The 26,257-nt window shown below is 37.9% G+C and overlaps 1 protein-coding gene across 1 annotated transcript in view; it reads right to left on the bottom strand.

The window, feature by feature from the left end:
* COL25A1 (collagen type XXV alpha 1 chain) overlaps positions 1–26,257 on the bottom strand; it is a 516,301-nt gene that overhangs the window by 168,409 nt on the left and 321,635 nt on the right. The window contains exons 6-7 of the mRNA XM_070791080.1: positions 9,463–9,489; positions 9,287–9,313 (exon numbers count right to left, since the gene is read on the bottom strand). Coding sequence (XP_070647181.1) covers positions 9,287–9,313; positions 9,463–9,489 — 54 coding nt within the window. The remainder of the gene's footprint in view (positions 1–9,286; positions 9,314–9,462; positions 9,490–26,257) is intronic.

The raw sequence follows: 26,257 nt of genomic DNA, 5'->3' as shown, positions 1-26,257 counted from the left end.
GTAAGGCTTAGAGATGATATGTATAATTTACCTAGAAAGATGTTCTGCAAGTTGTACAACTCTAAGTGATGAGCAATTATAACTGTTTCATGAGGTATTATTTCTCAGTCCAACTTTCGTTTGGCTTAGGAAACCCCCTACGACTCCCTTATGGTGGGTCTCCAATTTCTACTTGAACACAAAGTAAATGCTTAGCTTCAACAGTCTGTAATACAGATCCCTGAGGATGAAATGAAGAAAATTGTGCATGAGTATGGTAACTGACAACATAGAAAAGCACCCTCCTGACCATACAGCCTAAAGGCCTAACTGCTGAAGTGCAATGTCTGACTGCAAAAACAAAGATTAATAGCAAATCTGTAATGACATCTCCCCAAGAATCAAGGAGGGAAGTGCAGTTCCAATGTCAGGATGCATTCATCTGCGGAAATCTAACTCTCAGTTTCTTGTAGAAGAAAACCAAATGATATCTATGGCTGTTATGTTATACCTAAAACTGTAGGCTTGAAATTGGTTCAGTGCATACTGACAGAAAGCTCACGCCAAAAAGGTTAGACATTTCTTCTGCATTAAATCATATGCCATCAACAGCATTCAAAGACAGTCATCTTTCCTACCATTTACTTTTAACTTCTTGCAATCTGAATTTCACTCTCACCACTGAACAAAATGCACCTCCTTACTACCCCAGGACTCCAGAACACCAAGTCCAAAAGTTTTTTTTTTTTTTTTTAAATTGAAGGGTAATTGCTTTACAGAATTTTGTTGTTTTCTGCTAAATATCAACATGAATCAGCCATAGGTATACATATGTCCCGTCCCTCTGAATCGCCATCCCACCTCCCTCCCCATCCTACCCCTCTAGCTCCTGATTGGTGTGTGTGTGTGTGTTTTTTAAATAGGTCTCATCCCTGTGGCTTTTTTTTTTATTATTACAAACAGTCTGATGGCCACTTTTTAAAAAGTAATTTGGCCTTATTGTTCAAACATTGCAGTGTAGTGGTTTTCCCTTTGAATGCTCAGTTTCCTGAGTCTCCTTTTCATCCTACTCGCTCAATGTGGATATTTCTAAAATGCTTCTATCTTCCTTCTGTCACCCTTCATTTTTCTCCTCCTATGGTTTCAACTGTTACTCTGTGACCGTTTTGCTATGTTACTGTTCTTTCCAGTTGCGACACCACTTCAGACTTTTAGTCTCATATTTCCAACTGTTTGCTACACTATTCCAATGGAGTAATTCATCAAGATCCCAAATTCAACATAACTAAGATTCAGCTTATCATTTATTTCCTGACTCTCTTCTGGCCAACTTTATCAAGGAATCAAGCTGGAAACCTCAGCTCTATCTTTATCTTCATCACCCTCAGCTCCAACATCCAGTTAGCTACAAGACTGCTATTAAATTTCCATCTTGATATTTTTAATTTTAATCCCTGATTACTTCTTTTCTTCTTTTTTAGAAAATTTAACATGGTCACAACTTTACCCATGATCACCGATTTTGGATGTAAATCCAGTGTGAGTCAAAATTTTCTCTCACTTTCTGCTTTAAGACTTTACTTTTGTCAAATTCTCCTCTACTAGTAATAATCCTGGTTTTCCCTTTCTGTCTGCCCAGGTTTTTGCTTGGTGCTTGTGGCAGACAAGATTGATGAGATGATGCAACTTTCCTTTCGAATTCTACTGCAAACATAGAGCTTTCTCCAATATTCTGGTCACTCCTTTGGAATTTCTGCCTTGGCTCACCAACTTAGCCACACTCCACTGCTCATTATGGTACTGAGTTCTGCTCAGTGTGGCCCTGAACTTCCAATCACACCTGATGAGCCAGTCCATGCCCTCTACTCAATTCTCCATTGAGGACTGGACATTATCCCTATAGCCCAGACTTTTGTGACCTTGACCAGATGACTGACATCATTTCCTGGTCTACTTGGTCTCCTTCCTTTCAGTCTTTTCCAATTCCTTTCCATACTTAATACTATTACCATATAGATTTTCATAAGGAACATTTGGTAATTATACTGAATAGTCTAGTGGTAATATACAATAAATGTTATACTCAAAAATCTTCAATGGTTCCTTATTGCCCACCACACAAGACATTAAAAATGTTCTGCTACTCTGCTCTGCTAAGTCACTTCAGTCGTGTCCAACTCTGTGCGACCCCATAGACGGCGGCCCACCAGGCTCCCCCATCCCTGGCATTCTCCAGGCAAGAACACTGGAGTGGGTTGCCATTTCCTTCTCCAATGCATGAAAGTGAAAAGTGAAAGTGAAGTTGTTCAGTCCTGACTCTTAGCGACCCCATGGATTGTAGCCCACCAGGCTCCTCCGTCCATGAGACTCTCCAGGCAGGAGTACTGGAGTGGGCTATAATGTAACTTTAATAAAGGTTTTACAAACTTATATGGGTACAATTTTTCTATATTTAACTTATTTCTTTGGCAAATGGAATTTTTTCCTTAAATGAATACTGTCATTTCCTGCTTGTGTAATATTATTTGAACTATTTCTTCTTCCTGGAATGTTTATGTCTTGCTCTTCATTTAATCTTTTAATGATTACCCATTTATCAAGTCCTAGTTCAAATGCCATATTTTCTATAGTCTCCAGTGATTATTTAAAATGGAAGATGCAAACCAATACAATATTGTAAAGTTAAAAAATAAAATAAAAAATAAATAAAATAAAATAACACAAATAAAAAAAAAAAGGAAGATGCTTCACTGATCTAGCATGGCTTAGTATAGCTATTCAAGACATAATCTACAACCACATAGTTTTCTTATTCAGGCACCCATGAGATCACCAGCTCCTTGAAGGCAGTAATGATGAAATTATATTTTCTTTTAACATTAAACAAATATTCATTTAGTTCTTATTGTCCTATGTGATGGAGGTATGAACAAGCCCTTATTCTCATGGAGTTTTTGTTTTAAAGAAGGGCAAGGACTGATGCTAAAGCTGAAGCTTCAATACTTTGGCCACTTGATGTGAAGAGCCGACTCCTTGGAAAAGACCCTGATGCTGGGAAAGATTGACGGCATGAGGAAAAGGAGATGACAGAGGATGAGGTGAGGATGGCATCATTGACTCAATGGACATGAGTTTGAGAAAACTCTGGGAGTGAAGGACAGGGAAACCTGGCATGTTACAGTCCATAGGGTCACGATGAGTCAGACAGAACTAAATGATTGAACAACAACGTTTTGCAGATGCCCTTCCTTAAAAAGAAGCAAGTAAATAAATAAACACAATAGGATAATCTCAGATTTACAATGAAGCTAAGAAGTTCTCCCCAAGGAGATATTTGAGAGGAAATCTCAATGATAAGAAAAACCCAATCACAAGAAGACCAGTAAAGAACAAATGGAAAGTCATCACGTTGAGAGTGTGCTGTGTTTAAAGAACACGTGGATGGAACATAGTGGGCGGAGATCAAGACAAGTCCGAGATGAGGTTATAGAGTACGCAAGGGCAAGAGCAAAAAGGAGCCAAAGCAAAAATAACACCCAGTTGTGGATGTGACTGGTGATGGAAGTAAAATCCAATGCTATAAAGAGCAATACTGCATAGGAACCTGGAATGTTAGGTCCATGAATCAAGGCAATTTGGAAGTGGTCGGTCAAACAGGAGATGGCAAGAGTGAACATCGACATTTTAGGAATCAGCGAGCTAAAATGGACTGCATTGGGTGGATTTAACTCAGATGACTATTATATCTACTCCTGTGGGCAAGAATCTCAGGAGAAATGGAGTAGCCATCATAATCAACAAAAGAGTCCAAAAGGCAGCAATCTCAAAAATGACAGAATGATCTCTGTTCGCTTCTGAGACAAATCATTCAATATCACAGTAATCAAAGTCTATGCCCTGACCAGTAATGCTGAAGAAGCTGAAATTGAATGGTGCTATGAAGACCTACGAGACCTTCTAGAACTAAAAACCAAAAAGATGTCCTTTTCATTATAGGGGACTGGAATGCAAAAGTAGGAAGTCAAGAAATATCTGGAGTAACAGGCAAATTTGGCCTTGGCGCACAGAATGAAGCAGGGCAAAGGTTAATAGAGTTTTGCCAAGAGAATGCACTGGTCATAGCAAACGCCCTCTTCCAACAACACAAGAGAAGACTCTACACATGGACATCACTAGATGGTCAATACCAAAATCAGATTGATTATATTCTTTACAGTCAAAGATGGAGAAGCTCTATACAGTCAGCAAAAACAAGACTGGGAGCTGACTGTGGCTCAGATCATGAACTCCTTATTGACAAATTCAGACTTAAATTGAAGAAAGCAGGGAAAATCACTAGATCATTCAGATATGACCTAAATCAAATCCCTTATGATTATACAGTAGAAGTGAGAAATAGATTCAAGGGATTAGATCTGATAGACAGAGTGCCTGAAGAACTATGGACAGAGGTTCGTGACATTGTACAGGAGGCAGGGATCAAGACCACCCCCAAGGAAAAGAAATGCAAAAAGGCAAAATGGTTGTCTGAGGAGGCCTTACAAATAGCTGTGAATAGAAGAGAAACAAAAAGCAAAAGAGAAAAAGAAAGATATACCCATTTGAATGCAGAGTTCCAAAGAATAGCAAGGAGAGATAAGAAAGCCTTCCTCAGTGATCAATGCAAAGAAATAGAGGAAAACAATAGAATGGGAAAGTCTAGAGATCTCTTCAAGAAAATTAGAGATACCAAGGGAACTTTTCATCCAAAGATGGGCACAATAAAGGACAGAAATGGTATGGATCTAACAGAAGCAGAAGATATTAAGAAGAGGTGGCAAGAATACACAGAAGAACTATACAAAAAAAGAACTTCACGACCAGATAATCACAATGGTGTGATTACCAATCTAGAGCCAGACATCCTGGAATGTGAAGTCAAGTGGGCCTTAGGATGCATCACTATGAACAGAGCTAGTGGAGGTGATGGAATTCCAGCTTAGCTATTTCAAATCCTAAAAGATGATGCTGTGAAAGTGCTGCACTCAATATGCCAGCAAATTTGGAAAACACAGCAGTGGCCACAGGACTGGAAAAGGCCAGTTTTCACTCCAATCTGAAAGAAAGGCAGTGCCAAAGAATGCTCAAACTACCACACAATTGCACTCATCTCACACGTTAGTAAAATAATGCTCAAAATTCTCCAAGCCCGCCTTCAACAGTACATGAACTGTGAACTTCCAGATGTTCAATGTTGTTTTAGAAAAGGCAGAGGAACCAGAGATCAAATTGCCAACATCCGTTGGATGACTGAAAAAGCAAGAGAGTTCCAGAAAAACATCTACTTCTGCTTTACTGACTATGCCAAAGGCTTTGACTGTGTGGATCACAACAAACTGTGGAAAATTCTGAAAGAGGTGGGAATACCAGACCATCTGACCTGCCTCCTGAGAAACTTGTGTGCAGGTCAAGAAGCAACAGTTTGAACTGGACATGGAACAACAAACTGGTTACAAATAGGAAAAGGAGTACATCAAGGCTGTATATTGCCATCCTGTTTATTTAACTTATATACAGAGTGAGTGAGTGAAGTCGCTCAGTTGTGTCCAACTCTTTGCAACCCCACAGACTGTAGCCTACTAGGCTCCTCTGTCCATGGGATTTTCCAGGCAAGAGTACTGGAGTGGGTTGCCATTTCCTTCTCCAGAGGATCTTCCCGACCCAGGGATCGAACCCAGGTCTCCCACATTGTAGGCAGACGCTTTACCATCTGAGCCACCAGGGAACATCATGAGAAATCCTGGACTGGAAGAAGCACAAGCTGGAATCAAGATTGCTGGTAGAAATATCAGTAACCTCAGATATGCAGATGACACCACCCTTATGGCAGAAAGCGAAGAACTAAAAAGCCTCTTGATCAAAGTGAAAGAGGAGAGTGAAAAAGTTGGCTTAAAGCTCAACATTCAGAAAACTAAGATTATGGCATCTGGTCCCATCACTTCATGGCAAATAGATGGGGAAACAGTGGAAACAGTAACAGACTTTATTTTGGGGGGCTCCTAAATCACCTAGATAGTAACTGCTGCCATGAAATTAAAAGATGCTTACTCCTTGGAAGGAAAGTTATGGCCAACCTAGACAACATGTTATAAAGCAGAGATATTACTTTACCAACAAAGATCCATCTAGTCAAAGCTATGTTTTTCCAGTAGTCATGTATGGATATGAGAGTTGGACTATAAAGAAAGCTGAGCACTGAAGAATTGATGCTTTTGAACTGTGGTGTCAGAGAAGACTCTTGAGAGTCCCTTGGACTGCAGTGAGATATAACCAGTCCATCCTAAAGGAAATCAGTCCTGAATATTCATTAGAAGGGCTGATGCTGATGCTGAAACTCCAATACTTTGGCCACCTGATGTGAAGAACTGATTCATTGGAAAAGACTCTGATGCCGGGAAAGACTAAGGTAGGAGGAAAAGGGGAAGACAGAAGATGAGATGCTTGGATGGCATCACCAACCTAATGGACATGAGTTTGAGTAAACTGCCAGGAGTTGGTGATGGATAAGGAGGCCTGGTGTGCTGCAGTCCATGGGGTCGCAAAGAGTTGGACATGACTGAGTGACTGAACTGAAGTGAACTGAAGGGCAAGATCTTGAAGGTCCATGGAGGCCAAGCAAAGTGGTTTGGATTTCATTCTAAGGTTTAAAACAAGGAGTAACACAATTTAATTTAAAGCATAAAATGGTTTCTGGGTGCAGTTTAGGAAATGCATTGTACAGGGTAATAGCAGAAACAAAATCAATTGGAACAGTACAGCAGCGACGAAGAACTGAGAATAGGCTGAATCTGCTGGTATTAGAAGAGAACAAGAGAAGTGGATACATTTGTAGTCTCTATAGTGTTAAGTATGGTACCTTGAGCATAGCAGACACTCAATATATATTGATAAATACATGTCCAAGTATTTCAAGATAGCTCTACTTTCTTAATATTTATTTTATCTTCGAATTTTTCCTTCTTTGATTCACATATTATGACCTATTATATTCCTGTCTGGCATTTGGGGAGCCAAAAAAAAAAAAAGAGAGAGAGAACTTCACTTTCAAGAAAATAGCATACATCCCAGTGGAAAGTTAGATAACAAAGAATTAAAATAATGGAAGATCATATAGTTATGGAAAGAAATAAATTACTTGGAATGATGTTTGTTCAAAATTCAAAATTCTATGATAGGATGAAAATGGAAAGGATATTTAAATACAAAGATCTACATTTTTAAAAAGAGAGCCTCTGTCAGCATCAGCTGGAATAGTGTGCTCATAAAGAATATGGGAAATGTTGGTTTTCATTAAAATTAAAGACATTTCCAGTTCTAACTAACTTTTGATTTTCCTGGAAATATAAAATCTTCATTTTGCCATACTGATATGTGAATTTTCTAATAAGTAGCTGACACTACTTATATTATAAATGTAAGATTGCTAGATGTGTCCTGCCTTGTTTCTAAATTAGGAATCTGAGAAAAGCCAGGCAATTCCATAAGTTTTCACGTGCATATTCATATATACTTCCCAGGACATTTAAATTTTTATCCATAAAGATTCATCTTGCATTATGAATTCAATCAAAATTGTTTCAACCCAAAGCAAAATCCAGATGAAAATGGGATCAATTTTTGCCACTTTCCAGCTAAAATGCTAAGTGGCCCCTGAATTGTGTGAAACTTGGCCCCAGTCAGTGTGAAAATTGGCTGAAATCTGTATGAAAGGCAGTCTGGGTTCGTCAAAGTAGTTCATGAACTTTGGCCACACTTGCAAGGAACCTGGTCCAACTCTTAGTTTGTAATGCAACATGAAACCAGGTGAATTTCACATGGTTTCGGGTTTCATCCTGAAAATTTGGCCTTGCTTTATAATCAATCATCACTTTTTGGAACGATGAAAGCCAACACACCTTTTTGAAAATGAGGGCTGTGTGCACACTGATGACAGCTAAGCTGTGAACCACCCTTTCATTTCCTTTGCCAAAAGAAGATTTAGAATAGAAACAGTTTCTCTCTTACCTGGAAAGGGCAAATCGAGTGATTTTGATATTGCATGTGGACAGAAATGATACTCAGTGCATGGGAACATGCCACAAGAAAAAACTGCCACATACAGGGAAGGTGGCTACATTCTAATCATTGAAGGTTATGAGAATTTTATTCCATTCACATCCATGCCACTCATGATGTTTAATCCTTGACCATTAAGATGAAGTTTCAACTGGACATCAGACAGAAAAACCGCCATGAGAAACAGAATGCTCTGAAGCATAGTCATTATTTCTACATGAAGAAATGGCAGAAGAATAGAAAGGAAAGTAAATCATACCATAATTTTCATCTAGTTTACTAAATAGGAGGAGTAAGACTACAAACTTCTCAAGTTTTCATTGACTGTATCTTTCATGATACTGCAGTGTAAGTAAATTCCATAATTAATTTCACAGAGTGAATTTCACAAAAAAACCTACACAGTTCTGTTTTCAACCTGAAAGTTTTAAAAGTGCTTTTCCACTGTAAAAAATGACTCTCTTCAACCAGATACTCGCGTTTGTGCATAGTGACACGAGAAAATTGAAAGGTATGTCTGCACAGAGCCACTACATCATTGGAACAGTATGTCTGAACATTTGGGTAATAAGGCACAGATGTGAGGCAGAGGACTTGGCACTACCAAGGTAACAACGAAGCATTCACCACTGTGTTTTGATGGGTTAAAAAGCCACATTTGAGAAGAATAAAGGAATGCCCCTCCTCCCTGGAATGCTAAATGATATTATACCTTTTATCTGTTTAAAATTCTATAAAGAATAAGAAATTCAAATAACTATTATTCAAACTTTTGAAGAAAATATATAAAATACATTAATATTTTCATCTATAATACAACACATTTATGCAATGGCACATAAAGTTTAACTGCAAAAAAAGCCAAACTCAATAGGAATCCACATGGCCTCTATGTTACAAAACCATGCATACTAATCTGAAGGACCCAATGGCCAATGGAAGGGTGGTTGTTGTTGACTTTTAGTTGATTCTGGCCCTTAATCATAAGGGATCATTGTTGTAGAGTGTCCTATTTACAGGCATCAAGATAATGCAACAAGATATAAACATTAGTTATAATTAAGGCTATTTCAGTTATAAGTAGTATGGTATTTTTGTTAGCCATTACTAAACCACATGACACAACATAGTTATGGGGCCAGGGCTACTTTAATTCACTGAATTTGGAGCTAAAAACTAATTTTCTGCCCAGGCAAGGAAGAGAACAACTTACCCGAGGTCCCTGATCGCCTTGTTCTCCCTGTAGAGTAGGAAAATGAGAAGATAGATAGTTTTTAGAATAAAGTCTGTAGATGATGCTCATTAAAAAGATCTAAATATAACATAGTATAAGGCAGGCCAGTATGGATTTCCACTAACTTAATTTGTTTCTTCTATATACTTTCTTACCTTATCACCTTTTGGACCAGGAGGGCCCTGAAATAAGGAAAAAAGAAAGACAAAAAATTTTTTTAATATATTTTAAAATATAGCTTGAATAGATCAGCTAGGGTTAGTCACAGATTCATGCAAAGGACACAGATTTGTACCTGTCAATGAGGTTTCTCAAGGGATTTTAGGTTCTAAAACTATAATTATAATATGATTAGAATGCAAAAATGGTATTATATATATAAACAGGAAAGCATACATGTCATAAGCATATAAAATGCTGAATAAATTTTCACAAGCTAAACATATCTAATGCACATAGAATGTAGCTAAAGAAACCCCAAATCTCCTGTTGCGATGTTTCCTTGTTACTCCTCACCACCAATAATAATCACTATTCTGACTTCTGATAGAATAGTTTACCTGTTTTTGTACTATATATAAAGGTATTTCTTAGCTGTCATCCATTCGGTGTTTTAGCCTCTTTTGCTTCAGTTCAGTTTAGTTCAGTCGCTCAGTCGTGCCCGACTCTTTGCGACCCCATGAATCGCAGCACGCCAGGCCTCCCTGTCCATCACCAACTCCGAGAGTTCACTCAGACTCACGTCCATCGAGTCAGTGATGCCATCCAGCCATCTCATCCTCTGTCATCCCCTTCTCCTCCTGCCCCCAATCCCTCCCAGCATCAGAGTCTTTTCCAATGAGTCAACTCTTCGCATGAGGTGGCCAAAGTACTGGAGTTTCAGCTTTAGCATCATTCCTTCTAAAGAAATCCCAGGGCTGATCTCCTTCAGAATGGACTGGTTGGATCTCCTTGCAGTCCAAGGGACTCTCAAGAGCCTTCTCCAACACCACAGTTTAAAGGCATCAATTCTTCGGCGCTCAGCTTTCTTCATAGTCCAACTCTCACATCCTTACATGACCACAGGAAAAACTATAGCCTTGACTAGATGGACCTTTTTTGGCAAACTAATGTCTCTGCTTTTCAATATGGTATCTAGCTTGGTCATAACTTTTCTTTTGCTTAGCATGTGTGAAATTCATGCAAAATTTTGTGCGTAGTTATAGATCGTTCTCACTACCTTATAATATCACTCTGTGTGAATAAACCATTATTTATTTATTTGTCCTACTATTGACATCCATTTGTTTCCAGAAGTTTTTATGTCTTGGTTATTACAAATATGCTGCTATAAACGTCCTAGTGTATGTCTTTTGCTAAAAACTGTACACATTTCTATTGGGTGTATATCTAGGAGTAGAATTTTTACATTACAGAGAATACATATGTTCAGATTATTAGTTAGTAGATACTGTCAAATAGCATTTCACTACGGTTCTAACAATTATACTTCCATCAGCAATGTATGAGAATTTTCAGTTCCCCTGTATCATCACCAATACTTGGTATTTTCCATCTTTTTCATTTTAGACACTCTGGTGGGAGGTGTAGCGGTTTTACAGAGTGTTTTAATTTTTGTACTTCTCCAGCGATTAAGTTGAACTCTTTTTAATAAATGTATTGGCTGTTTTGTATCTTTGTATCTTCTTCCATACAGTATTTATTCATATCATTTTCTATTGAGTTGTCCTATTATTTGCTGGAGTTCATCATATATTATACATTGGATAAATAGATTAGATAGACAGATAAGAGCTCTTTACATATCTGAATATGAGTCTTTTGTCAGAAAAGAATATATTTATTACAAATATATTCTCCCACAGTGCATATTGAGTTTACATTCTCTTAAAGGTGTTTTTGATGAATAGTTCTTAAATTCAATTTAACATTTTTTATGTTTATAGTTATCTCTTTTAGTGTTCCACTTAAGAAATTTTTGCCTCTTCCAAGGTCATTTATATGATGTGAGGTCAAAGTCAAGATGCTTTTCTTCCCCATATGGCTATCAAATTAACCCAAAAGCATTCACTGAAAATGCCTCCTTTCCCCATCAAAGTACAATGTTATCTTTGTCATAAGTCAGATGATGGGTGGGTCTTTTGGAGATTTTTATTTTGTTGGCCAGTTGTCTATTATTCAGCCACATTGAGATTTTTTTACCTTTGAACAAAAATACTAGCAGGAAACATGAATTCTAGAGGCATCGATTTTTTTTTTTTTCCCTAGCTCTCAAAGTTTTTAAGAGCTAAAGATACAGAGAGCTGATCATTGGAAAAGACCCTGATGCTGGGGAAGACTTAGGACAGGAGGAGAAGGGGACGACAGAGGATTAGACGGTTGGATAGCATCACCGACTCAATGGACATGAAGTCTGAGCAAGCTCTAGGAGATAGTGAAGGACAGGGAAGCCTGGTGTGCTGCAGTCCATGGGGTCACAAAGCATCGTACAGGACTGAGCGACTGAACAACAACAAAGATGAAGTCATGTCTCAGGACTCAGCCCACCTGAGGAAGTGGATCATTTCAGCTACCTTCAATCTCTCACCGTCCTCTTTAGCAGGGTTGGGAGACACACACAAGTTAAGATGGGGGTAAAGCCAAAATCCTAGCAAAGTGTCCCTCCCAAGGTCCCATGGAGACTGCTGTCTCATTTCAGGTGGGAATGTAAGAATGCTCTACCTACCAAAAGATATACTGCTAAACATGAGTTACAGAGGAGCTGTGCCAAATTTCCACTCTGCAGCACTTCTGGTAACAGCTGTAAGGTTAGCATGACATTAACAAGAACATCATGTCTTCTCTTCTGTACGTTTTGCCATCAACAAAGGACTTTCAACTGTTACTACATTTACTCTTCTCCCAATCTAATGAGGAAAGTATCATGATATTCCTGTTACAGATTCCAGAAATAAAACTTGAAGATTATCAAGGTTGGATCTCTTGTAAGTGAGCTGGCCAGGACCATAAGCTAGTCTTGTGTGGCTTTAAAAGCAGTGGATTAGGGTGCTAAGTGTTGGGATGCAGCTCTAGAACTCGATTCTCGGAAAACCTAATGGGTGCCTGCTTTCACTAGATGCTCTCTTGAATGCCTCCCAATTGCCTTTCATAGCGTCAAGGACAGTGAATTCAAGATCTCAAGTTCAAAATGTGGAAAAGAGGAATTTTAGAGCATCTGGAAGAGCGAGATGGGCTAAGATAATGGAAGCAACTAGACAAACCCTTTTTTTTCTTATACCCTGTTAATTTTGCCATTAAAATGGGAACCCAAGAAAACTATGTTTCTTAACATTTTTCTTAATATTTTCGGTGAATCAAGTAGCATGTAATAAGAACAGTTTGGTGTCTCTTAAAATTAAGTTTAAGAAATGTATTGGTCATTCTTGACACACACAAAATGCTCACTAATGCCCTACAAGTAGGATTTTGTTTTTGGTGGAGCAGAGGAACCCAAAGAAATGAATGAGAGGATATCTAGCATCAAGTTTTAGAATTACAATGGAAATTCTGGTCTTGGTTTGATTAGGTAGCATGTTGTTTAACTAATTATATTTTTATGTACATTCGGTGAATGCCTATAAAGAGTTTGGCAATGTTCTAAACACTGGTGGAGGATATGGTGGGACACGCTGATTTAGAAAAGCTAAACTGACTCTTCTGGAAAAGCTAAATAGCCTATTGCCAAAGTCAAACACTTCTCATACACTGGTGTTAAGAAAAACGACCCCTAAAACAACCAGCTACTGTAAGGTCACTTACAATTACTGCCAACTCGTCTCCAGTCTCTCCCTCCCACCGCCACCAAAAGATTCTCTTTAAAGCTTAGTTTTCTTTTCGTGCAAGATTTCAGAGGCCAAGCCTCTCATTGTTTCCGTCCCCCAAATTCACTTTGTTAGCTGATATGGCAGGTCTGAGGTCAAAGCTTTTATGAAATTATTTTACAGTGGGCAACAGAAATGATTCTTTTCCCCAAAGTCCAATTACTAACACCAAAGCCACGTGTGTCCACTAGAGTCCTTTAGACAACTTGCCATGAGCGGGGATGCTTAATTCAGGAACACATGAAAATTTGCATTCACAATTGAGCAATAAATACTGCTGCTTCAAAAGGGAGTGTTTCTGAGCAGACAGAATGGCGTCCTGGCACCTGCCAGCTCAAGACAGAGCCGAAGCAGGGGTCAGCCTCCATCCACAGCTGCGGTGGCTGCTCTGGACACTCCAGACCCCATTTGTGCTCCCGGGATTAACGCAGGTGTTTTCTTCTGCTCTGAGTGAAATCCCACCCTTCTTTCTAAACTGGATCCTTCACACTGCAAATATGAGTTAAATGTGCAGAAAAACGTGAGCTACCTTAGCAACATAGGTAGTATTTAAAAATTTGGAAGCCATGACCCTTTTAAATTAAAACATTAGAATTGAAAGAAGGGTTACTTTGATTATTAACTTTTAAAATTAAAGCTGGGTCATGATTTAAGTTTTGTGGTTTTGTTTTTTTTTTTTTTTTTTTGTCTTTAGAGTAAAACAAAACAAAATCCTCTGGTATAAACTAAAGGATAGGCAGCAATACAAATAAATGAATTATTTGAATCAGAGTATTTTATAATGGCTTTTTGCTGCTTCCACCTACACTGAGCTAACAATCTAATATTTAGTGGACAAATATGTTGCCCAGATATCAGTATCAATGGCTGGTTGGTAACTACTTGAAGGTAAAAGCCTGTTGCTAAAACAAGGTTGCGGTCAGTGGGAAGGAAATGCAGTAAAATTACTCATCACAAATAGGTGAATAGAGTCACAGCTTTATATGAGGCTTTTTTTTTTAGGATTCCTGTCCTTCCGATCTTGTCTGGTATGTTGAAGTCAGATGTTTAATAATGTCTACTTTAATAAATAAATAAGAGTATTTTAAATAATTTTATAAGTAGTTTTATGTAATTAGCTCTAATTGCATAAATTTGAAGGTGTTAACAAAATCTTTCTTATTAGTGTTGTTACCTAACAGCTGGAACATTTCTTTTAGAGCATTGTTAGTGTTCTTAACTTACTACCAAAGTATTTATAAATTTCAGTGGCAAACTTCAAATTAGTTCCTATTCAAGTGACTTCAAATACAGAACTTAGAGCAACAAACCTATTTGTAACAAGACTTTAATGTGGGCCTATAATAATTTTAGTCTCCTAAATTCTATTTCTATCCAAACAACTAAGGTTTCAGCTCTTCTTCCACAGTCTATTATCTACTTCAATTAAATGAGAAAACCAAATTAAAAGCACAAGAATAAGAGGCAAAATAAATGAAATTCAGGAAAATAGGAATTTCAATCTATATAAAAGTAATCCAAATATATCTGAAAAAGACAGATACATTCATAGGGGTTGAATGGACCAATAAAGTCATTTCACTCACAAGAACTGTAAATTTTGTCTACTTTGAACTGGCAACAGCTAAAGAGGGAATAATTTTTATAAGACGGCAGTCATGAAAAAAATAAATAAATTCTGCTAGAGGTATGCAAATGGAAAAGGAGCAAACCCTGGAAATTCTTGGCAGCCAGAACTGCTGAAATAAGAATGATGGAATAAGAATCACAGAAAAGTGTAAATCATTTGTATTTTTGATATAAAACAATCCTTTTTCTGATGAATCTCTGCATTACTGTAGAATTGTGAGGACAAGCAAGTTTCATTTTCTAAGCCTTTATGACCAACTGTAGTGGCTCAGATGGTAAAGAATCTGCCCGCAATGCAGGAGACCGGGGTTCAATCCCTGGGTCAGGAAGATGCCCTGGAGGAGGACATGACTACCCATTCCAGCATTCTTGCTTGGAGAAGTCCATGGACAGAGGAGCCTAGCGGGGCTACAGCCGGGGGTTGTAAAGAGTCAGATATGGCTGAATGACTAACACTTTAACTTTTTCATCAGTCAGGCAATGTGCTCTGAGTCTGGACATGTAAATATAATTATAACTAGTGAAATAAATGCTATGTTGTCTGAGAACAAAAAGGAATGAAGGTAGGAGAGCTGGAATTTAAAAGATGATATTGGAACTGGCTCTGGAAAGTTGGCTGGGATAAGGGAGACTGGGGGTGGGTGGGGGGAGTGGGGCTGTTCAGGCAGAAGGAATGAACATGTAGATGTGTGAGAGGCTATCTGGCCATCAGAGAAAGATGAGTTCAGAGTGGTAAGATCCTATGTGGTGTGGGGAGTAGAGATAGGGAATAGCAGGAAAGAGATTTGGGAAGACTGGCTAACAATACCTAGGTCCCTGGGCTGATTTGGTCATCAATTTAACAAGGGAGTAGCAAGATCAAGTGTGCTTCATGGAACTTTGATGAGAGCATGGAATGCTTTTCTTCTTAGGAAGTTGTTGCCTTGGTCCAAGAGAGACGTGGCAAAGATCTGAATTAAAATCATGACAATGAGGACACAGGGAAAGTTCTAGATTTAGGAGACATTTCTGAGGTAGAATTAACAAGCCCAGTTAACTCTTTGGACTTGGGGGCCACTGACAGATCATCATGGTTGAAGAAGTCCTACTTATTTGAAGTTTGCAATTTAGTGCATTTGAAGAAAAGCACTGACCTAAGCTGGTTTAGGGCTTCCCTGGTGGCTCAGATGGTAAAAAATTTGCCTGCAATGTGGGAGACCCAGGTTCGATCCCTGGATCAGGAAGATCCCCTGGAGAAGGAAAGGCTACCCACTCCAGTATCCTTGCCTGGAGAATTCCAAGGACAGAGGAGCCTGGTGGGCTTACAGTACATGCTGTACAGTTGGACACTACTGAACAACTAAAACTTTCACTTTTCAAGCAAGATCAACCCTGATAAACACAGCAGCTCCAGAGGGAAGTGAACCCCACAAAGTGTAAAATCTGGTTTTAGGGATGTATTTCAAATCCAAAGAGAGTATTGGCAGATTTGGCTGACCTAATCAAAAATAGCTGAGAGAGAGAGAGAGTTCTCTATCATGCTATGCTATGCTATGCTAAGTCACTTCAGTTGTGTCCGACTCTGTGTGACCCCATAGATGGCAGCCCACCAGGCTTCCCCGTCCCTGGGATTCTCCAGGCAAGAACACTGGAGTGGGTTGCCATTTCCTTCTCCAATGCATGAAAGTGAAAAGTGAAAGTGAAGTCACTCAGTTGTGTCTGACCCTCAGCGACCCCATGGACTGCAGCCTTCTAGGCTCCTCCATCCATGGGATTTTCCAGGCAAGAGTACCGGAGTTGGGTGCCATTGCCTTCTCCGGTTCTCTATCATACCGTTGGGTAAAAAGAACATGGATGATATACGGTAGTCATACTGCGCTGCCACCATACCGAAACCATCCTTCTTCTAGGTTAACTTATAAACAAATAAAGTATATTTCCCTTTTAAACTGTAAACTGAACATGGAATCATATATTTTAAAAGCATTTCTGTACTCTTTTAAGGATAAAGAAGACAGTCTGCTGCACGGCCATTCTTTGGAAGCACAGCACAGCCTCAGTGGCTACTACATGTTTGATGTCTGTGTGCTCAGGCACCCTTGAAGACATTTCTTTATCAGTATCCACAGTCTCTCAGGGATGAAGGAAACATGAAGTATCTGGTGTTCTCTTGTAGGATGGAAGCCTCATTTCACTCATTGCAGGATTTCCATCTTCTCCCTGACTCTATCATTCACTTGGCCCACTGTACCAATGAAGATACTCAAAACCATATAGGCACGAAGAAACTGAATTTGGGACCATGGTTCTCAGCATGCATCTGAAACTGCACAAAATCATACTGCAAAGAGCATCAACAATGAAAAAATCTACCATTTACTTGAAAAATAGGGACCCTAGCTATTTGCATGTGGATAAACCTACCTTCCTTATGAATAAAGTGCACTTTCGCATAGGTTCACCTCTAACTAAAATGTGAACATGTGTTCTTCCAAGGCTATACCTCAACCTTGAACTCATACGTGTATACCATCTTCTGCTTTAACACCATAATATATTTTTAGGAACATTTCTTTCTCAAATCACCAATTTTTTTGTTTCACAAAATTCCAACTTTGCAAATAACTTCAGTTAATAATGTGCAAATATAAAGATTTTTATGGAAAACCTGATGTGAAAATGTAGGAGCTCCTATGTATAAGTATAGATCAGTGTATGGTTATATGTGTGCTTGTGTATAATTTCTTTTTAAACGTCTCAGAAAACAGTAAAAAAGAAAAAGAAAAAAAAGTATAATTGGGGGGAATTATTTTTAAATAAAATACATAAAATAAATTATCTTGGTGATTAAAAGTTCAAGGTTTGGAGTCAAACAGATCCAGACTCAAATGCTGGTTGTCATCACCTGTGTGATCTTGCAGGTTAAATATTCTCTTTGAGCCTCAGTTTCTTCATCTGAAAAATGGGGTAAGCAATACTTACTGTTTGCTTAAATAAAACATTGTCCATGAAGGAACTTGTAGAATGCCTGATCTACTAATGGTAATAATTATGATTCACACACTCAACATTTAAAACATTTTAACCATTCTAAACATAAAAGTAAATTTCTTTTTCAGATACTTGACCTGAGGATGAAGAAAGTAAACATATTGATTTCCTAAAATCAATAAGCAATGCAGTGAGAAATGTATTAGGTAGAAGGTTGAAAACATTTGAAGACTGCAGGTTTAATATAGGTTACTTCAATGTTCAGGAATTATCACCAAAAACAAAATAAAACACTTAATTGTCATTTTAACCACATTACTTTGACTAAATAAGATCAAACTTTAGGCCCTAGAACTACCTAGTCATCCTAGTATACAGTAGGTGCTCAGTCAAGTCTTGTGAATTGAACACACAGAAAGATAAGAATGCCTCAAAACTTTCTGTGTTCAAAGAAACAACATACAAAAGAATTATCCAAGAACTAGATTCAATGTTGCTGCAGAAGAACTGTGTTTATTATAGTGTCGACTCTGCTAAGCCAGGGAAGGGAGTTATAGCTATAAACAGATTTATAGCTTCAGACTTTACACCTTTCATTTTGCATTGAAGATTAAAAGAGATGAAGCAGAAAAAGGGGATCAGTATATACAGAAATTTAAAATATCAAAACCAGCCCCTCTTATTGAGAAACTAATCTTTACAGCTCTTATTTCGTGGGCCTTTTCTGTAGTAAGATCGTAAGTGTAAGTTCTTTTGTGATGTCAGCTTGAGCCTTGACCAGGGACTATATGTACCCATGATCAGTTTTAAATCATGAGTAGCTGCCATAAGGAAACAATTAGTGAAGTCTAGCACTAAAAGAAAATTTAGAAAAATCAAACATTAAAAAAAGGACTCTCAAAAGCAAGGTTGATGTAGCTCAATGGAGTTAAGGGCTTATAAAACAGCAGGAACCAGGGAAGCTCACTCTGGCTTTCTTTCCTAACACAATACAAATTAAATACAGTCAAATTACTGCTCCTGCCAATCAAAACCAAGAGGTCCCTTCTTTCTAGAATCATCCCTTACATCCAAATATTCTAAGAGATTGTCAAAACTTTTTTTGTTTAACTTTGCTTTTTTTTACTTTAACTCATTTTTAAGAGGTCAAATAAAATGAACTCCATGGTGAAAGACTTGGAATCCTAAACATTCCTTTTGTCGAAAGAAAGTATCAACTTGCTCTCCAAATGCCCACAGTAGCCCCTGTGATTTTACAGCTAATGGTGTAAACTATCCTACAATACTCTTAGTGTCCTCAATATAACTAAAATGTATTCAGAAGTAGATTCATCTTTAAACCTTGTGTTTAATTTACAATCGTCTATTTTTGCATGGTTCCTAATATACTGTCTCCAAATCATTTTGCCCAGGCTATTTAAGAAACACTGGTTTGAAGGTCACTTTGATTCTTGGCTTCACTTGTAATATCTCACAGAGCAATATTGATTTTGTGAAGGGCACCTAAACAGATCCCAGGGATGGGAGTATCATGTTCCCTTTGAGTCTAAGGAGATTCAGAGAGGGAATGGAAAAAAGAACTGTCAGATGAGGCTGGGAGAGCCTGAATGTGGTTCCTCTATGATTCCTGAGCTTCCTATATAAATTAGAAGCCCAATCTCCCTCATTCTCAGCTGATGACTAAATAGAGCAAAAGCATTTAATGGAAGCTTCTACAACTACCGTGCTCTCCATCTCCATGTTTTCCTGTATCTTCTCCTCTCTCCTGGGTGAAGGTAATATCAGATTTATTCCCTCCACCCTCATGCTGCTCTTCACTGTTGCTCTCACTTGTCTTTTCAACCATTACCATTAATTTCCAAAATATACAAACAGTTCATACAACTCAACAACAAAAAAGCAAACAACCCAACTGAAAAACAGGTATAAGTCCTAAAGGGGCATTTCCCCAAGGAATAAATACAAATTGCCAATAGGCACATGAAAAGATGCTCAACATCGCTAATTATTGGAGAAATGCAAATGAAAACTACAATAAGGTACCACCTCACACTGGTCAAAATGGCCATCATTAAAAACTCTACAAATAACAAATGCCAGAGAGGATGTGGAGAAAAGGGAACCCTCCTATACTGTCAGTGTGAATCTAACTTGGTGCAGTCACTATGGAGAACAGTATGGAGGTTCCTCAGACTACTAAACACAGAATTACCATATGATCCAGCAATCCCTCCTGAGTATACTTGGACAAAATCATAATTGAAAAAGATACATGCACTCCTATGTTCATAGCAGCACTACTCACAACAGCCAAGGCCTGGAAACAACCAAAATGCTCATCAACAGAGGAATGGATAAAGATGTTTACATAAATACAATGGAATACTACTCAGCTATAAAATTAATGCCATTTGCAGCCAAATCAATGCAACTAGAGATTGTCATACTGAGTGAAGTAAGTCAGAAAGACAAATACCACATGATATCACTTATATGTAGAATATAAAATATGACCCAAGTGAACTTATCTATGAAACAATCACAGATACAAAACACAGATTGGTGGCTCAAAGGGGAGACGACTGAGGGACAGGTGGGAAGTTGGGGTTAGAGATGTAAGCTATTACACACAGAATGGATAAACAACAAGGTCCTACTGTATAGCCCAGAGAACTATGTCAGTATCCTATGAAAAACCATAATGGAAAAGAATATTTAAAAAGAATTGTATGTGTATATATATATATGTATATATATATATCTGAATCATTTTGCTGTATAGCTGAAATTAATACAACATTGTAAGTCAATTATACTTCAATAAAAAATCTTTTTAAATAAATAAAACTTAAAAACCCATTATAGTGCCCTTGTATTCTTCTTCTTGGTCTTCAAACACATTCCTGTCCCCCTCTCCTAAAGTCAAAGGGAAGAAAAGTTGCCTTTGCCCTCTATTTCACCATTCTAAGGTCCTAACTTCATATCATCTCCAACAAACTTCCCTAAATAATAGACTGGTCATAGAAAGAAAGGAAATTGAATTTGAGGGAAGAGAAAGGAGGTAGCAGAGTAGAAGTCATATTTTTACATTCCGGCCTTGGGAAAAATAAAGTAACATGAGTTGAAATACATATTGGCCTTGAGGGCATTTCTTTCCATCAGAAAGAAGAAAGCTGAGCTATGGGAAGGGAAACTGCTGAGCCAGTCATCGGAGGCCTGGAAATGAGTTACCCTGGGCTAAACCAAAACTAAATAAACCAGAGCTTTGAGAAGGAGGGTTGACAAAGCCCATAAATGTCAAGATTGCCCACATTTGTGTCTAAACCTTTTGTCTTTTCATTTTACTTCCTTCATCAGCTATCAAATATACTATTTGGCTCTAAGTATTACCTGACTTATGTCCTAAATTCTTTTCCAAGCTGCAATCCTGCATTCACAACTGCTCACCAGATGTCTAAGCCAAGATATGCCATCATCAGCTCAACATTCCCAAACCAAACTTCTCAGTTTCTACTGCAAGCCAGTCATGACTTCTGACTTCCCGCTTTTTGTTGAGGGAAGTTTTTGTTGCATTGCTACTCTGCAAGCCTAAAAACTCAAGTGTTATCTCTGATTCAGTAAATGGACTCTATTGACAAGTTCAAGATTCATTCTCCCCCAAATCCTTTGAGTCTAGCTTTCCATTTTGTCGCTACTACCCTTGTTCCATGAAAACAAGAATTTAGCGTGTAAGCATCTTTAGTCTTCCTTTATGCTGCTTCACCCTACATTCTTTTGTCAGGCTCTGTTTTCTAAGGCACATTTCTGAACATGTCACTTCTCAGCTCAAAAAACATCCAGGGTTCATTTGTAATCCACAATGAAAAAGTTGTTAAGGCAATGAGCCTCCAAGGATGCAAAAGCGATTAGGTGACAGGTTGTGGAAAGCAGGCCAATACCACTGACCTGTCAATCAACCAAACATTTTATGCCTCTTGACATGATGACATAAGAAATAAATTATGCCTTTATAAGAGACTCTTCCTGAAAATCAAACCAGAACCTAATCAACCCTCTAAATAGAATTTACAGAAGATATTTAAAAGAAATACAGAAGGTAAGAGAATAAGTTAAACAGCACCATAAGAAAGTCAGATCAGTGTGTATGCCCAGCAGTGGGATTGCTGGATCATAAGGCAGTTCTATTTCCAGTTTTTTAAGGAATCCCCACACTGTTCTCCATAGTGGCTGTACTAGTTTGCATTCCCACCAACAGTGTAAGAGGGTTCCCTTTTCTCCACACCCTCTCCAGCATTTATTGCTTGTAGACTTTTGGATCGCAGCCATTCTGACTGGTGTGAAATGGTTCGTCATAGTGGTTTTGATTTGCATTTCTCTGATAATGAGTGATGCTGAGCATCTTTTCATGTGTTTGTTAGCCATCTGTATATCTTCTAGCAATCCCACTGCTGGGCATACACACTGAGGAAACCAGAAGGGAAAAGACACGTGTACCCCAATATTCATTGCAGCACTGTTTATAATAGCCAGGACATGGAAGCAACCTAGATGTCCATCAGCAGATGAATGGATAAGAAAGCTATAGTACATATACACAATGGAGTATTACTCAGCCATTAAAAAGAATACATTTGAATCAGTTCTAATGAGGTGGATGAAACTGGAGCCTATTATACAGAGTGAAGTAAGCCAGAAAGAAAAACACTAATACAGTATACTAATGCATATATATGGAATTTAGAAAGATGGTAACAAGAACCCTGTGTACGAGACAGCAAAAGAGACACTGATATATAGAACAGTCTTATGGACTCTGTGGGAGAGGGAGAGGGAGAGGGTGGGGAGATTTGGGAGAATGGCATTGAAACATGTATAATATCATGTATGAAACGAATTGCCAGTCCAGGTTCGATGCACGATACTGGATGCTTGGGGCTGGTGCACTGGGACGGCCCAGAGGGATGGTATGGGGAGGGAGGAGGGAGGAGGGTTCAGGATGGGGAACACATGTATACCTGTGGCGGATTCATTTCGATATTTGGCAAAACTAATACAATATTGTAAAGTTTAAAAATAAAATTAAATGTATACAATTAAAAAAAAAAAAAAAAAAAGTCAGATCAATCCAGAATGTGGAGCATTCTATATATAGGACAAATGGTCCTGGAAAAATTGATGACATGAAAAAATAAAATGAGAAGGAAGGCGACTGTAGAATAAAAGAGATTGGAGAGCTATAGCAATTAAATTCCAAGTGTGGGTTTTGGATCTTGATTCAAACCATCTATAAAGGGATGTTTTTGAGACAACTGAGGTAGTCTGAATATGAACTGGGTATGATGACATTTAAATAATTGCTGTTTTTATTAGAGTCAATAATGAAATGACAGTTAAGTTACAGAAAGGTTATCAATTAGAGATTAATATTTCAGCATTTATACATGTAGTGATATGATATCCAGGTTTTAGTTTTAAATACACCATCAGAAAACAAAAAATAAATGAGAGGGAGAGATTCATTAGACAAGATTAGCCTTGGGTAATTCTTTTTTTCAATTTCTTTTTTTATTGAAAGATAATTGTTTTACAGAATTTTGTTGTTTTCTGTCAAACCTCAATATTAATCAGCCATATGTGCACATATATTCCCTCCCTTTTGAAACACCCACCCATCTCCCACCCCATCCCACCCCTCTAGGTTGATATAGAGCCCCTGTTTGAGTTTCCTGAGAAGTGCAGTCGCTCAGTCGTGTCCAACTCTTTGCGACCCCTTGGACTGTAGCACACCAGGCTCCTCTGTCCATGGGATTTTCCAGGCAAGAATACTGGAGTGGGTTGCCATTTCCTTCTCCAGGGGATCTTCCCAAACCAGGGATCAAAACCAGGTATCCCACACTATAGGCAGATGTTTTACCGTCTGAGCCACCAGGGAAGTCTCATGAGTTTCCTGAGCCATACAGCAAATTCCCATTGGCTATCTATTTTATATATGGTAATGAGAGTTTCCATGTTACTCTTTCCACACATCCCACCCTCTCCTCCCCTCTCCCCATGTCCATAAGTCTATTCTCTATGTCTGTTTCTCCATTGCTTCCCTGTAAATAAGTTCTTCAATACCATTTTTCTAGATTCCATATATATGTGTTAGAATATGATATTTATGTTTCTCTTTCTGACTCACTTCACTCTGTATAATAGGTTTAGGTTCATCCACCTCATCAGGACTGACTCAAATGTGTTCCTCTTTATGGCTGAGTAATATTCCATTGTGTATATGCACCACAACTTCTTTACCCATCCATCTGTCGATGGACATCTAGGTTGCTTCCATGTTCTAGCTATTGTAGATAGTGCTGCAATGAACAATAGGATACATGTGTCTTTTTTAGTTTTGGTTTCCCCAGGATATATGCCTAGGAGTGGGATTGCTGGGTCATATGGTGGTTTTATTACTAGTTTTTTAAAGAATCTCCATACTGTCTTTCATAGTGGCTGAATCAATTTACATTCCCACTGACAGTGCAAGAGCGTTCCCTTTTCTCCACAACTTCTCCAGTATTTATTGTTTGTAGACTTTTTGGTGATGGCCATTCTGACTGGTGTGAGGTGAAATCTCATTGTAGTTTTGATTTGCATTTCTCTAATAACTAGCGATGTTGACCATCTTCTCATGTGTTTGTTAGCCATCTGTATGTCTTCTTTGGAGAAATATCTGTTTAAGTCTTTTTCCCACTTTTTGATTGGGTCGTTTGTTTTTCTGGCATTGAGTTGTATGAGTTGCTTATATATTTTGAAAATTAATCCTTTGTCAGTTGTTTCATTTGCTATTATTTTCTCCTATTCTGAAGGTTTTCTTTTCACCTTGCTTATAGCTTCCTTTGATGTGCAAAAACTTTTAAGTTTAACCAGGTCCCACTTGTTTACTTTTGTTTTTATTTCCATTACTCTAGGAGGTGTGTCTTAGAGGATCTTGCTTGATTTCTCTCAACGAGTGTTCTGCTTATGTTTTCCTCTAAGAGTTTCATAGTTTCTGGTCTTATATTTAGGTCTTTAATCCACTTTGAGTTTATCTTTGTGTATGGTGTTAGGAAGTGTTCTAATTTCATTCTTTTGCATGTAGCTGTCCAGTTTTCCCAGCACTATTTATTGAAGACACTGTCTTTGCCCCATTGTATACTCTTGCCTCCTTTGTGAAAAATAAGGTACCCATAGGTGCATGGGTTTATTTCTGGGCTATCTTGTTCCATTGGTCTATATTTCTGTATTTGTGCCAGGACCATACTGTCCTGATGACTGTAGCTTTGTAGTATAATCTGAAGTCAGGAAGGTTGATTCCTCCAGCTCCATTCCATTCCTCCAGCTCCATTTCTCAGGATGGTTTTGGCTATTTGGGGTCTTTTGTGTTTCATATGAATTGTGAAATTTTTTGTTCTAGTTCTGTGAAAAATGCTATTGTTAATTTGATAGGGATCACATTGAATCTGTAGATGGCATTTAGTAGTATAGTCATTTTCACAATATTGATTCTTCCTACCCAGGAACATAGAATATCTCTCCATCTGTTTATGTCATCTTTGATTTCTTTAATTAGTGTCTCATAATTTTCTGTGTACAATTCTTTTGTCTCCTTAGGTAATTTTATTCCTAGATACTTAATTCTTTTTGTTGCAATGGTGAATGGGATTGATTCCTTAATTTCTATTTCTGATTTTTCTTTGTTAATATATAGAAATGTAAGTGATTTCTGTGTATTGATTTTTGTATGCTGCAATTTTGCTAAATTCACTTTTTAGCTCTAGTAATTTTCTGATACTATCTTTAGAGTTTTCAATGTACAGTATCATGTCATCTGCAAACAGTGAGAGCTTTACTTCTTTTCTGATCTGGATTACTTTTATTCCTTTTTCTTTTCTGATTGCTGTAGCTAGGGCTTCCAGAACTATGTTGAATAATAGTGGTGAAAGTGGACACCCTTGTCTTGTTCCTGATCTTAGGGGGAATGCTTTCAGTTTCTCACCATTGAGAATAATGTTTGCTGTAGGCTTAACATATATGGCCTTTACTATACTGAAGTAGGTTCCTTCTATGTTCATTTTTTGAACAGTTTTAATCATAAATGGGTGCTGAATTTTGTCGGTTCATCTATTGAGATTATCATGATTTTATCTTTCAATTTGTTAATATGGTGTATCACATTGATTGATTTGCATATACTGAAGAATCCTTGCATTCCTGGAATAAAGCCAACTTGATCAGAAACATGAGCTTTTTGATGTATTGCTGAATTCTGTTTGCTAAAATTTTTCTGAGGATTTTTGCATCTACGTTCATCAGTGATATTGGCTTGTAGTTTTCTTTTTATGTGTTGTCTTTGTCTGGTTTTGGTATCAGGTGGCCTTGTAGAATGAGTTTGAAAGTGTTCCTTCCTCTGCAATTTTTTGAAAGAGTTTTAGAAGGATAGGTATTAGCTCTTCTCTAAATGGTTGATAGA

Source organism: Bos indicus, chromosome 6 (assembly GCF_029378745.1).
Source record: "Bos indicus isolate NIAB-ARS_2022 breed Sahiwal x Tharparkar chromosome 6, NIAB-ARS_B.indTharparkar_mat_pri_1.0, whole genome shotgun sequence".
In the NCBI taxonomy this organism is placed as follows: domain Eukaryota; kingdom Metazoa; phylum Chordata; class Mammalia; order Artiodactyla; family Bovidae; genus Bos; species Bos indicus.
This window is presented reverse-complemented; position numbering and strand designations above follow the sequence as displayed.